The sequence below is a fragment of the Hydra vulgaris genome, chromosome 15 (genome assembly GCF_038396675.1).
Source record: "Hydra vulgaris chromosome 15, alternate assembly HydraT2T_AEP".
NCBI classification, from domain to species: Eukaryota; Metazoa; Cnidaria; class Hydrozoa; order Anthoathecata; family Hydridae; genus Hydra; species Hydra vulgaris.
In genome coordinates this window covers 27,622,080-27,638,643 of record NC_088934.1, presented here as the reverse complement: position 1 = coordinate 27,638,643, position 16,564 = coordinate 27,622,080, and the positions used below count along the sequence as shown (strand labels likewise).

General features: G+C 26.3%; 1 protein-coding gene across 2 annotated transcripts in view; it reads right to left on the bottom strand.

Moving 5' to 3' along the window:
• The window catches only part of LOC100201323 (hydrocephalus-inducing protein), a 150,370-nt gene that overhangs the window by 99,950 nt on the left and 33,856 nt on the right, over window positions 1-16,564 (bottom strand). For both annotated transcript variants that reach the window (XM_065818900.1, XM_065818901.1), the window contains exon 13: window positions 4,579-4,710. In XM_065818900.1, the coding sequence (XP_065674972.1) occupies window positions 4,579-4,710 (132 nt within the window). The remainder of the gene's footprint in view (window positions 1-4,578; window positions 4,711-16,564) is intronic.

The window sequence follows — 16,564 nt, the reverse complement described above, 5'->3', positions numbered from 1 at the left end:
AATGTGCAGATTGCCTAAAGTTAATTAAAATTATAATGAAATTTTTTATCATCTAAACTAAATAAAATAATTGATTCTGTAATATATCCTTTAACTGCTTGTTTAAATTTGTTTGAAGTATTTGAGAAACTCTAGAATTAATTTAAAATGATAAAGTCTGATAAATCTATCACTCTCGATAAAATAAAAAAAGTTAAGTTGTGTAATAAAGTTTATAATATAATGATAAATATGATAATGTAAAAATTTTACTATTTATAAATGTTTCTTACAGGAACTAATTTTTTTTTTAAATTATTAAAAAATCATTACCAGGAGCACACAAAAATGTCTTCAATAATTATTTGTCTCTATAAGTATACATTTTTTCATAACCTTGTTTTCATAAGAAAAAACTATAGGCATATATGCATACATATATATATATATATATATATATATATATATATATATATATATATATATATATATATATATATATATATATATATATATATATATATATATATATATATATATATATATATATACACACACACACACACATAGTACAAAATATAAAGCATTCATTAATACTTTCATTCAATCAACTTCAAAAACTTTTCTCCCTTTATCTAATTCTCCACCTCTCTAACAGGGATCACAAGTAGTTTGAGCAAAATCTAAATCTGGAATCCACAATCTCAGTAAACTCTATTGACCAGCTAATAACCAACTGCTCAAAGACATTACACTCAACCAGGTTTTTTAATATTTACATTTTTAACTCCTACTCAACATCCTTGTCAACTAGTACCAAGATAAATTTTGTGTCAAATACCAAGTATTCTGTACATGCTGAAAATAAGTGCCTGTTCAAGATTTAGGTAGTTATTCTTGATTTCAAACAATGACTTAAAGACAGTTAAGTCATTTAAGTTCGACTTGTTCACCATATAGAAACAAAGAATATCTGTCTTTACCATATTCTTATCTTCCTCATTCATTATTTGGGCTGATCATGGTCAGCAGGTATAAAACATCTGCCATGAATCTTAAGAATAAATTATTATCATTATGTGTATAAGCAAAACTTGAAAATGAACTTTCTCCTAAAAACAAAAATTACTATTAATATACTTTAACAGTACCTAGCTTTATAGCAGGCTCCAGGTTGATAAATATGAAATCTCAGTACATCTTTTCTTAAATGGAAGACAACTAGTTCACAGAGCTTCTTGTAGCCCCCCCCTGTCTCTATTGTCAGTGCCCTCTTGCAATTAACATATAAAGCATGAGAAAAAACAAATTAATCAAATTTTTTTTTTCTAATTTTTTACTTCAGAGAATGGGAAAAACTTGAGATGAAAAAAAAAGATTTTATACTTCTCAGACATGTTTATGTTTGGTGTTTTTTAAAGTATAAATCCGAATTCTATATGTATAAAAAGTAATAAAAAAGTATAATTTTCAGCTGATTTACAGAGTTGGTTCTATTCTAATTTACAGAGTTGGTTCTTTATAGAAAAAAATCTAATGCCTTACTAGAACTACACTCTAAACTTATTTCCATTTAAATTTATTGATATTTGATGTAACCTTTTTGCATCAATAATATCTTACAAAACTAAAACAGCTGTCATTTTATAAAAATAATTAATTTTAGCTTTTCTAATACAGTTCAGTTTATTTCAAGATCTATCAGTGTTGTAACATTGAAATTAACAATCAAAAATATTTTTATATACCTATAACCTTAACCAACTTAAGTTCAATGATGCCAGGGGTGGTTTATTTCAGGTTTGCCAGTGGTGGTTTATTTTAAACAAGTGGACTAATATTCAAGGAGTCTGGCCCTAAAAAGTAATTTTATTTTAACCACTCATTTCAACTTCATTTGAGTACAGCCTGTTTAGGTCTATTTAGCCGCTTTAATTAGTATGTTAGTTTTTGTTTCTGTCGTTAGCTAATGATACAACTGAGGTAGCTCAGTAATTTTAAAAACAGTTTTATGGGAAATTTCAAAATTTGAATTCAATTTTTCAATAATTTCTAATGACTACATGATTTCAAAAATTAAATAAAAATCAGCAAGTTCCCCATAGTGCATTTGAAGATATTGTAAATTTACAAGTAACGAAGTAATATTTAGAATACTCTTGCAAACTTGGAAACTGTAATACTAATTTGAAAGCAAATTTTATAGCCAAGCACCAAAAATCTCTCTCCTTCTTGTTTAGCCCAGATAGATTTATTTAAGCTAATAATATCTGGCTAATTGTAGCTAAATTTCAGACGTGTGGAGCCTATTAAAGCTGAAACCTATTTAACAATCTTGGTTAAGAATGTGCTGTTAGTGTTGGTTGTCAGTAAGTAAGAAATATTTTCTCACAACAATGGGACTTTAAGAAAACGAAGTGAAGTACTCAACAAGAATACAACAAGTAAAACTAAAAACGAATTTTTAAAACCCAATGCTTTTATATGTTATTAAAACAAAAATTTTGCAATCAACTTTTTCTGGTATTACTATTATATTCTATTAACATTTGGCGGTATGCGTGTGTAAAAAAACCAAAAAAATTCAGGAAGAGGCGGAAACAAACTTATTTTAAAAATTCTTCTTTTTCTATATAAAAAATAAACTTAATTAAAATTAATTAGATTAATTTATTTATTGCAAAACTAATTATTGAATATTGTATTGTCATTGGGAAGTGACTCAAAAATTGATTGCAAGATTTGATGTTCACAGACAATGATAAGGTGTTAATAAAATCATTGGGAAAAACAGCAGTAACTTTACTAGATGATAGAATGCTTCAGTACAAAAATAGAAATTTTAACTGATACAAATGATTAATTTTTCATTCCAAAAATTTCACATTACAGAAGGGAAAATGCACCAAACCTGATATATATATATATATATATATATATATATATATATATATATATATATATATATATATATATATATATATATATATATATATATATATATATATATATATATATATATATATATATATAATATAAGATATATATATACATATATATATATATATATATATATACATATATATATATATACATATATATATATATATATATATATATATATATATATATATATATATATATATATATATATATATATATATATATATATATATATATATATATATATATATATATATATGCCAATTGACTTCACAGTTAGCCTGAAAATTACATAAAAATATACTTCAATCTAATTTTGTATGAATATTTCAGATTAGTGGTAAAATATTTATTCTTTACTTGCAATTTTGAGGTACGAAGAGTGCAAAATGAAGAGTGAAAAAATTAAATTACAACATAACAAGGATAATCTTAAAGAAATGTTTAACACATGCCAACAGAAGACAATACATTGAAAAAAAAAGCATAAAAACTTACTACATATATTCAAAATGTAGAGTACAATGATGGCAGCATTTTCTCTGTTGATTTACATAACTTAATTATATAGGCATTTTTAGATTGCTCAAAAAAGTAACTTTCACCAAAGAATTGCGGCTTATCATAAAATCTGTTGAGAAAATATGCCATCTTGGCTGACCTGTTGGACTAAATGCCAACCACTAGGAGGATTATTTGAAATAGTTTACATGAATAAAAGTGTTTAAAATTGAACTTTTTAAGAACTTTTTTTTTTTTGCCAAGTTGTAGTAAAGTATTAAAAAATATCATTTTTTTAATAAGTATAAAAAAAAAAAAAATCTGCAGTAATATCAATAAGAATTTTAATTTTTTTCTAAAATATTTTGATTTATTTATCTTACCTCTCTTATAAAAAAAAAAACTTTGAAAACCATGTGAAGATAAAAAGAAATTTTCTTTTTATCTTTACATTATTTTTTAACAATTTTTTTTGTATATATTAAAGTTAAATAAGACTGCTTTTGATTTTTTGATTTTCTTGATTGTTGTTTTACCCCTTTTACAACTTAAAAACTTATAAAGCTATTTGCAAATAAATGAGCTAAGCCTGGTACTTTCAGGGACATACTTCTCATTTACAAAGTGAGCACTTAACAACTTCAACATTACCTCATTTTACATTTGATATGTGTAAAATATTTATATAATTAATAATATTAATTAATTGTAATATAATTTTAGCATAGAAGTGTATAGTGTATAATAGTAGCATAGAAGTGTACAGTGTATAACTGTAGCATAGAAGTGTACAGTGTATAATTGTAGCATAGAAGTGTATAAAATTAGGTAATTAAAGTAAAAATAAGTGACAGATTATAAATTTAATTTAAAAGTTAAGTATAAGTGCAGTTAAATACCTTCTGTGCACTTCGGAAATACCTTCTTGAATTTAATAAAAGCTATATTGCTTTCATGAGGAGAATATTGTACAGCATACTAAAACTTCTAAATTAAATTTATTATCTGTTATGATACAGGTATTTTTTGAATAAATCTGCTTAAGTGGATTCATTAAAATATCTTGTATTAAATAAAAAAAACTGTATAAAATATTACTATTCTTTTCTCTCCCTCTTTATTTTTGATTTATAATTTATGATATAAACAAGTTACCTGAATGGTTTGACATTCCCCAACTTTTACTACTCCTACTTCTGGAGAAAATTCAAATTGATTAGTACGTAACTTATCACCAGGTAAATATGAAAATGGTGCATCAATGTGACCTTTGTTTGTGACAATTAACTACAAATAATTAATAAATATATAATGTAATGAAGTTTATTTTGCAAGATCAACTATAATTCTAAGGAAATTACCGACTAAACATAATCTTAAAATGTTCATATATTAAACATTTTTATTAGAGTAAAACAATATTTAGATACAGCTTTTGTATTTGCCTCACCACTATGCATAGGCCTTTACATAAGAAAGCTAATTTGTTTAACAAGCACTCAAGAAAATTAATGTTTAAAAAAATAATTAACTTGATATTCTTTTCTGAATATTTGAAGATGTTATAATAGAATTAATTATTTTAGGCTCTGATAAAAATATTCACTACAATTTCTTTTGTTTCATAATAATGAAATGTTTAAACTGAACTTAATACTTTTAATTATGTTTAGAATTATTCTTAATTGCAAGCAATATTAGGCTTATATGGTTTATATTGACAAGTATTGGCCCAGGTTTGCAATATTGAGTGAATGTTAGGTATATTGGCTAAAATATAATAGACTGGAACAGAAGTTCTGATTATTTAAAAAAATTTTAAAAGATATATTGTACGAATATAGTGCCTATTATATAAATAAAACCAATCAGATATATTGTCCTTCAAATTTATAAATAATTTTCAAAATTGATTGTCTCATAACGTTATAATAGATTTAAATCAGCACAACTGTTGCCATTGATTGCACACCAAATCTTGTTTTCTGAATTTTGATCAACAGAAAGTGGGGATTGAAATGAGTTTTTGTGTTTGTAATAAATATATTTAAAGACATTCTCTGTTAGTCCAATATAATTAAATCCACTATCTTGTAGTGAACTTTTCATGCTACAGATGTATACTAAAATTTTTTGGGAGCATTTTTTTTGTAAAGTACATTGTAAAGTTTGTCAGCAGCCGCATGATTGTTTGGTTGGGTTGCTAATACCAAATAAAAATTATATACAATATTATAAACGATTATATAAAATTTCTTTTATTTTGGAAAGTGTTTTTAAATCAAGTTTAAAAAAATTCTTGCTATTTTTGTTCCTACAATAGATCTGCTAAACCACATAATTTTATGTGGTCTTGATTTTGTTGCAATAATATCTCTTTTAAAATAAAATGCTTATATATACCCATTAGATGCAAAGGCATTATTATGAAAACAGGTTTGCCACTGTTGTTTAAGAACAAAATTCCCTGATTTTCCCTGATTTTTTTGCTAAAATTTTGCTTTTTCTCCCTGATTTTCCCTGATTTTTTGCTAAAATTTTGCTTTTTTCTTCCTGAATTTTCCTGATTTTTACCATTAAATTTTGCTTATTTCCCCCTGATATTTCCAGCATTCAAACACTCAAACTTAAGATTAAATTTCTCCATTAACCCCAGAGCATTTTTACCTCTAAAAAAACAGATATTATAATCCCCCAATGAGTAATGAACCAATCTATTTGTTTGAAAATTAAAATAAATAATCAAATACTTCAGTCAACACATAAAATTATTCTTAACTTGAACTCCAAAGGGATTTTCCTCACTTTTTCGCTTACGATCATTACCTTTTGTAAGAAGAAGTTTCATTTGAGACATATCCTGCTGTTTGCCAGCTTTCTTGGTGAATGTAATAAATTCCTCATTGTATGTTTTATATACTTCGTTCAATACTTTTTGCTTTTCTTTAAGTCCCAATATTTCCTGATCTAAAAGCATTATCATGCTATTTTCTTTTTCTTTTGCTTGGAATTTTTTATTTTCCTCCAAATAGTTTTTATATTGTAACAAGGCACTATGAACAGCCTTTATCATTTCATTGTTTATTTCTATTTCATGAGCCCTCAATTTGTTTGATACCATAAAATCCTTGATAGTGCGATGAGATATAAGTGACTTTTCTTTCATGTTTTCGCTGAGCATATTATTGTTAATACTGAAACCTCTCTCAATTGATGCTTGCCCATGACATAACGTAAAAACAAATATCAAAACTTTTGATAAAACCTTGTAATCTACACCAACTTTAATGGTTCAAAATAAAACTTGTCTAAAGGATTTCCAGCATGAAAATTTTTAAATGCGGGTAAAAGAGTAGGTGAACTTTCCTCTAACAACTTTGAAAATTGTATGAAAGCTTGATCACATTCATTTGAAGTGATATGTGAGCAAGAAAGAATTAGATGTAGTACAGATTTTATTTGATGAAGGTCAGTTTTTTGTTTAAAAAGAATTGACACTGGACTGATGCAACCAGTTGCTTCCAGAAAAGAAAATCGATTCAAACTTTTTTTCGAACATTTTTTCCAGGATTCCAATGATAATGAGACGGCAATCTTTCATGAATCTGTTGATGAGATCCTGAGATAACACATCCTTTCTCCTCGTTTCGATAATGTCACGCTCTGCAGCAAATCCAATTGTCATTAATTTTAATGGCAGAAAGTTTTCCTTTTTAGTGAAATCAAATTTTTAAGGGTGTCTGCCATTGACGATGCTGCTAAGGATATCTTGTTTTATAATCAAACCCATTAAACTTTTAACAGTTAAGAACAAATCTTCAAAAAGAAAGGGAATCATTGGGGCATCAGTTTGATATCTCAGCAAGATTTTTTGCAACAAACTTGCAATGCAACCAAAAAACTTGAATTTAATCACATTTAACTCATCTTTTGTTCCCCCTAACACTGTGTCATAGCTCTAGCATTTTGGTTGCTTACTTTTAGGAAGAGTCTCCTAATACTTTGTTATTTTTTTAACATTCTCCCAAATTAAACAAAGTCTATCTGCAACTTTTTGGTCTTCAACCCAGATGTTGAGCAAAATGCATAAGAAAAACGCTCACATTTAGTAACAGTTACATAATCAGCTCTTCTAGCTGGAGAATCATGAAAAAGTTTGTATGATGCTTGCATTAACTTCCCTATATTCCATTCAACAGATTGAAAACCTGATTTGAAAGCCCCATGTATTACATGAAAGTTACAAGTCCCAACGTTAAGAAGTTTAGGTAACTCTTGTTGATCACGCTGCTTTTCAAGAAGATTAAGAAGGGACCAGTTCACATTTGGACCATCCATACTATGTTGAGTCAGATTTATGCTATTAATTGTTGACAAAGACGTAGTAATACTTTCAAGTAAAAGTATTACTACGTCAAAGTATCTGGATTCAACATGATTTAGATCGCTGTTCCAAAACCGAATATTTAGATCTAATTGACAATTTTAGAAAGGATCACTCAGGCTTTCATCGAATGAAACAGTATAATAAAGAGATTTTTTTATATTTTGAGTTAGAAGTCTGTGAAAATAAGGCCCAAGACCAAAATTAATTATATAACCAAATTTTGTTCCACCCATTTCATAAGATTTAGCAGTATTGCTGTCAGGGAACATTTTCTGATAAAGTAAGCCATTTTCATTACATGAATTCAATGAGAAATTATTTTATACTGCATTTAAAACAGAATAGATTTCTGCACAACTTTTATCACATGGATCTATTGTAAGAATTGCTTGCTTTTTAGATGTAGACTGTGCAGGCATGAAGAAGCAAGATACTGGCTTTGATTTCTGTGCATGTTTTTTGCCATCCATGTGACTTATCACAGCTCTTCTGCCCATATTTGACAAATTAAATTCAAATTGGCATATTTTGCACTTGGCTCACTTTTTATTACTGCCTATTACGAGCAATTTTTCAAACAAATAATCACTTAACCATTCTTCTTTGAAATACGTTGCCATTTTAAATTTTAAAAATTTGTACCATTCTAAAAAAAGAGAAATGTAAACACAATGTGATTAATTTTCTTTAAAAACTTTAAACATTAACCTTGGTACGCTGGAAAAGGAAAATTTTTATTAGAAAACATTTCAAAACATAAAAGAAAAATTAAAAAGTTCCCTGATTTTCCCTGATTTTTTCCAAAATCAACTATTTCCCCTGATTTTCCCTGATTGTATCTAAATTTCCCTGATTTCCCTGATTTGGTGGAAACCCTGATATAAATATATATATATATATATATACATATATACAACCCTCGGAATTAGGGTCGGTGTTAGAGGTTGGCAAAAAATTGCCTCCTTTCTATGTTTTATGGTCACAGCTTTGTATAAAGTAATTATTGCCACCCTAATGCTGACCTTAAAAAGATTGAGGTCGGCAAATTATTGCCAACCTCATTTTTCCTAATTCCGAGGGTTGTATATATATATATATATATATTTATATTTATAAACAAATATAATATATATATATTTTTTGAAATTATTATGTAATACATTTATATTTATATATATATAAATATTATTTTATATAAAATAAGTTTATAAAACCCAACTAAAGATGACTATAAATTAGTTAAAATATATATTTTTGTTTTATTTGTTAAAAATATGGTTTTGATTGATAAGTGAAAAAATTTGTCTTGTTTCTCAATTGTTTTTTATTATATATATATATATATTTATATATATATATATATATATATATATATATATATATATATATATATATATATATTATATATATATATATATATATATATATAATAATATATATATTGGGTTGAAGAAGAAGTTCGTTCGGTTTTTTTCAAAGAGGATTATTTAAAGGATTTGTTTGTTGTTGAGCAAAGTGTTTGTATTCATTAGACAGTGCGTTTTTGCTCTACAGAACTGTGTTATTTGTTTTTTTAAATAAATTTAATTTTTCCTATTTTCCACCCTTAGAAATGGAATACCCAGGTGGGTAAAAAATCAGCATTTTCGATATCTACTTTTCTTCGCTTTTTATTGCGGTCAAAAAGCAGCTGGAGCTGCTCGTGACATATGCAACGTGTATGGAAAAGGTGTCATAGGTGAGCGCGCAGCACAGATGATTTGCGAAGTTCACAAATACGCAACACAAATGATTTGCGAAGTTCAAAAACGGCGACTTTGACCTCAAGATATACCTCGCAGTGAACAACCCACAGAATTTGATGAGGAGCATCTCAAGGCACTTTTGAGGGAAGATAGTGACCAAACAAGTCGTGAATTGGCCGAAAAAATGAACTGTGATCATAAGACGATCCTCAATTATCTTCACACAATGGGATTTGCTAAAAAGCTCAGAGCCTGGGTACCTCACAAGCTTAACGAAGTCAACACCTTGCGCGCCATCAAGCAACAAGCTGCCATAAACAGCGCCTTTTGTACCGAATCGTCACAGGAGATGAGAAATGGTGCCTGTACGTCAATATGAAACAAAGAAAGGAGAGGGTGGCCCTAGGAGACATGCCGACGCTGAGAGTCAAGCAAGATCTCCACCCAAAAAAGACCATGATCTGCATTTGGTGGGATTGGGAAAGCATAATACACTGAGAAATGCTTGAAAGGAATGTAATGGTCAACAAGGAGCTCTACATTGCCCAACTATGCCGCATAAATGATGCTATGCGACTGAAAAGACCTGATCAACAAGGCCTAGTCATCTTGCTTCACAACAACGCCAGACTCCATGTTGCACAAGTCGTCAGAACCGCACTACAAAAGCTTGAATGGAAGGTTCTTCAACATAATTGATTAATTGATTATTATAATTATTGTTTTTTGCTTAAAAAAAACTCTTTGAAAAAAACAGAACAAACTTATTCCCCAACCCAATATATAATATATATATATATATATATATATAATATATATATATATATATATATATATATATATATATATATATATATATATATATGTATATATATATATATATATATATATTTATATATATAATAAATAATATATATATATATATGATATATATTTTTTTATATATATATAAATATATATATATATATTTATTTATATTTATATATATATATATATATATATATATAAATTTATAGTTTTTGGAAAGTTTATTAAAACTCTTACAATTTTTGTTCCTACGTTAGATCTGTTAAACCATATAATTTTATGTAGTGTTGATTTTGTTGCAATAATACCTCTTTTAAAATAAAATGCTTATATATACCCATTAGATGCAAAGACATTATTATATAAAAATGTTTAGCTTCATCAAAATGGTTTACACCTGGATATATATATATATATATATATATATAATATATATATATATATATATATATATATATATATATATATATATATATATATATAAATTACCTAGAGTAAAGGCTTCAAATATACAGTTTGTGGTAAAAAACAGCAGTAAGCTTGTCTTTGGTTTTTAAACTGACAAAATTAGGGTTAGATTACAAAAAAATGCATTAATTGAATTGAGGAAACTAATTATATTTAATGTTTTTTTAAAAAACCACATAAACGCAAAATAAGATGTTTTTAAAAATATTTTGAGTGTTTTTAAAAACATTCTGAATGTTTTTATTTTTATTTTTTTATTGTAAAACATGCGCAGAGTGTTGCTACATCAACTATCTTATAGACGGCTATCTTATAGACTATTATCTTATAGAATGCTGCTACAAGGAAGTGCTACTACAAGAAAGTGCTGCTACAAGGAAGTGCTGCTACATTGATTGAGGGTTTGGTTAGGGCAGGCAGTCTATCCATTAACAAAAAAAAAAAGTTTAAAAAAAAAATTAAAAGTTTTCCGGTCTTTAAAACAGTTTGTTTTAAAAAAACCAAAAACTGACCTGACAAAAAAATTAAAAGTGACAATGCAAGAGCATATATATATATATATATATATATATATATATATATATATATATATATATATATATATATTATATATATATATATATATATATATATATATATATATATATTGCTGTTGTATGATTTAGTATTAAAAATACTAAACTTTTGATTGTTGTAAAGTGCTCAATATTTAAGAAAATATATATTTTTTCAAAAACAGAGCGTTTTATAATTATAATTAAATTTTAGAAAAAACAACTTTTAATGGAACTTAAAGTTTCATGCCTATCGGCAATCATCAGCCATGAAGTACAAAATCAAAAATATAAAAAACCGTTTAAAAATTACAAACTACGGTAGAATGAGTTCTGACGTTATATTACAAGAAGACATAATGGAAAACTAATCTCCGCTATCAAATAATGAAAGGAGAAACTTATTTTTGTGTCTGCATTTAGAAACTAATACGCCTCTTTTGTTTAGCAGATTGTTCCCTTTGTAAAATAATATTTCGAATTTCTCATTTAAACAAAGCTTACAAATTTTTGAAGCAGGATTGTATGATTTACAGCGTTTAATAACATTCCATTTGATTGAAGTTGTAAAATTGTTTTCTTTTAACTCCCATACTTCCTTAGACAACTCAGTGTCATTTTTGTATTTTTTTATGTTAAAAGATTTTTTTTTAACGTAGCTTAAATGAGGTTTCGCTTATCCCAATGTATACTTTATCGTTGTATTGAGGTTTATTTGAGCTTACGGTGGCTTGGTAAACGATATTGTTAGACAAGCAATTGTTGTTCAGTGGACAAAGAGATTTTTTAATGCAATTGCAGGCTTTTTCTGATCATTTTAAATCACCATATAAAATATTTTTGTTGTGTAAGTTGATAATAGATTTGATGTTTGGCATACAGGAGTAGCTTATTTTAATTGTGTTTCTGTTAAATATTTTGTGTAGTTGGTGGTTTTTAGGAAAATGCTTGTCAATTAGGGTTAAAAAGCGTTGACCAATTTTGGTTGTAACATTTTTACTAAATGGAGGATTGTACCAGATTATGTTTCGTTTGCGGTTATTTTTTGGAACATTATTTATGCTTGGTTTATATGTCAATTTATAAATGTATCCCGATTGCTTTAATGCGTCATCATAAAGGTGTGTCGATTTATTAAAAATAACTTCACTTGATGAGTTGGCGGACAACCTTAGCTCGATATTTTTTGGAAGATTATTTATTATGCTTGGTGGATGGTTAGAATCAGCATGCCCATAACTTAGGTTATTTTCAGGCTTGCAGTATGGTTGAAAAGAATTTTGAGTAAGATTAAAAGTTAAATCAAGGTAGTTAACAATTTTAAGATTGCAATTGATAGAGATGTTGAGATTGTTACGTTTGAAAACTTAAACGACATGCTTTTTTATTTGTTTCATTTGATGGCCATTTTTGTTCTTAAAAACAGCTAACCCGCCATCTCGATATAAACCAAAATCATTTTTGTTGTAAAACTGCGAAAGTTGATCTAAAAGAAAAATCCCAACTAGTTCGCAAACTTTCGCCCCATCATAGGCTCCCATGGTACATCAAACAATCCTGCTTTTTTCTTAATCCATGATATGCCATCATTAGAAATGAAAGATTTTCTTGCATGACGTATAATGGATTTGCTTTGCTCATCTATAATTATATGTTGCTCGGTGAAGGCAATTGCTTTATTTAGCATGTTTTCATCAATTGACGGATAAAAATCATTTATGTCAAATACTAAAAATTTACAAAGGTGTTTATCATCAATTTTTCGGAACCAATTTATTACATTCTGCATATTTTGCCATTGGTTTAAACAGAGCCTGATTCTTAATTCGGAGTTGGTATTGGATAAAATAAATTTGGACAATCTTCCTACCTCATTCTTTGCAGGATTTAAAAGACGCACAGTAGGGTTGTTTATGAAGTTAGCTTTGTGATCTTTTAAAGTTATAAAACAATCGGCAGTTCCGTTTATTTCGATTCTATTTAAAATATCGTGATTTGTCAAAATTTGCTTACTTTCTTTATTTACTACGTTCTTTAGATTTGGGTCGGCCTTTTTATAAATGGAAGTGATTGCATTTTTTAGAAGGTGGTTGTAATTATCTTTAGATATCAATCAAATGGAATGTTATTAAACGCTGTAAATCATAAAATCCTGCGTCAAAAATTTGTAAGCTTTGTTTAAATGAGAAATTCGAAATATTATTTTACAAAGGGAACAATCTGCTAAACAAAAGAGGCGTATTAGTTTCTAAATGCAGACACAAAAATAAATTTCTCCTTTCATTATTTGATAGCGGAGATTAGTTTTCCATTATGTCTTCTTGTAATATAACGTCAGAACTCATTCTACCATAGTTTGTTATTTTTAAACAGTTTTTTATATTTTTGATTTTGTACTTCATGGCTGATGATTGCCGATAGGTATGAAACTTTAAGTTCCATTAAAAGTTGTTTTTTCTAAAATTTAATTATAATTATATATAAATATATATATATATATATATATATATTTATATATATATATATATATATATATATATATATATATGTATGTATAAATATATATATATATATATATATATATATATATATATATATATATATATATATGTATAAATATATATATATATATGTATAAATAAATATATATACATATATATATATATATTTATTTATACATATATATATATATTTATTTATACATATATATTTATTTATTTATACATATATATTTATTTATTTATACATATATATATATATATTTATATATACATATATATATATATATATATATATATATATATATATATATATATATATATATATATATACATATATATATATATATATATATATATATATATATATATATATATATAAATAAATATTATATATATATATTTATATAGAAATATTATATATATATATATATTATTATATAGAAAAATTTTTCTTGTTTCTCAATTTCTTTTAATTTTATATGTATATATATATATATATATATATATATATATATATATATATATATATATATATATATATATATGTATACATATATCTACTATAGCATATTTATGTGAGCATTTGCCTACTTTTTTTGCTTATCTAAATCGATACAGCTTTTTTAGAAAAAAAAGAAAAAAACGTAAAATAATGAATGAAAAGATTGTTGCCCCATCACAAACCCTCAGTTGATGAAGCAGCACTCCACTGCAAGTTAGGCTATTTGTCAGTCGATGTATGTACTGAAGTCCGACAACAGGCTATTTCAGTATGAGGTCACACTGCTCACCTAAATTAGCAGTATAAGATTTCTTATATTTTCTTTTAGGTGGCCTTAGGCCACTTAAAAGAAGACATAAGAAAAAAAAGATATTGTATTGACATTTGTTTTAGCAAGATAGATTGAGCTTTGAGTATCAAGGATGTTTCCTCAAAAAACAAAACCATCAAATAACATCTGCTCTTTGTCTATTCATGGTTAGGTTGCTACTGTTTCCTCTGAGTTTGGAAAAAGTAAAACAAAACTGTTTTAAAAACAAATTGGAAGAAAAATGAAAACAAATATTAGAAAAAATTAACAGTCCATGAAGTAATCAAAAAGAGGTTGGAAATGCTTTGATTAAAGGTTTTATTTTGTCGCATGGTAAAATTTCTGTTTAGAAACAAATCAAAGCCCATTATCAAATAATGTTATGGTCACTAACTGATGATTTTAAACTAGATGCAACTAAATGAAGCTACATGACAAATTTATCACACCTGTAATGACCTGTAAAGACATTAAAACACTAACAAATGTCATCAGAAGTAATTACAAGGTACATTTTTTAAATGAATGAATTTTTTAGAACTGCTTAGATCATACAAAACTCTATCAATTTAATTTGAACTTTAATACTTTTTTTTATTTCTAACAACAGCAATTTCACTCCTTTTTACCTTTAAGACAACAATAAAGAACCAATGCGATTTAGCAATCTCAAAAACTTTTCTAGATCAACTTTTCTACACCATTTGAAGCAAGCTTATGGAGAAGACCAGCATGCCAAACTTTATCAAAAACTTTATACTTATACAAATTTTATGTTGCAAAACTAAAAAGAAATTAAAATCTTTTTTGCACCATGAATAATAATGTTAAATAAACAAAAATTAATCTTCTACTTTTGTATATTTATGCAGTGTGGATTTAATTTTATACATATTATTCTGTATTTTGACAATCTGTATTTAATTTTATACATATTATACATGTGATCTACATTCTGTATTTAATTTTATACATAAATATAACACATAAAAAATAAAAAAGACTATAAAAAAAGTATAAAGTCCAAGAATAACAATATTTAATCTAAACTAAAAAAAGTTATGTTATACATACTGAATATTGTCACATAATCCTATTCATTTTTTAAATTTTATTTAATAAATTTAATATAAACAATTCAAAAAACATTCTACAATGTTTTTTGAATTGTTTATATGCTGAAAAAAAAATTAATAAATAAACATAATTTATCTTAAGTAAACATGTACATCTAAAAAACAATACATATTTGAGGATGGTATATAGTTAATGTCAACAACAACAAATGTTTTACTATTTGCTTTTGCATATTGCCTGACATTTTTAGATTTATCTTTAAAATTCTTTTAAAAACAATATTGGTTAAACCCAATGAAATTAGGCAGCCTTTAACTGAAATAGAATTTTTTTTTGCAAGTACATAACATCATCTGCTAGTTTTTGCTCTGAATTACTTTTTTTGAGGCTGCTTATTTTATCAAAAGCTTTTTTATCTGAATTTATTGCTTTTTAATAAGACTTCTTTTATAATTGACTAATAACTTTCAATAACTGGTGACTTCTAGAGACTTCTTGGAGTAGTGGGTTGTAGCCAAACCAGACAAAAATGCTGCGGACATATCATTCTTTTTAATAAATGGCAAAAGGCATTCTTTTATATACAAATCCCCAATTCAAAGTTTTACAAGTAATTTATGTCGTATTTTTTAAACCACAGGAGCAGATTGCTTGCCATATAAAAACTTGGGAGCAAACTTCTTAATATAGAATATATTTGAATTTTTTGGCAACATATTCATTTTTCCACTGATAAAAATATTGCTGGTCTGGCAATTGTGAAAAGTTTTTTTTGCAATAGGTTTTACCA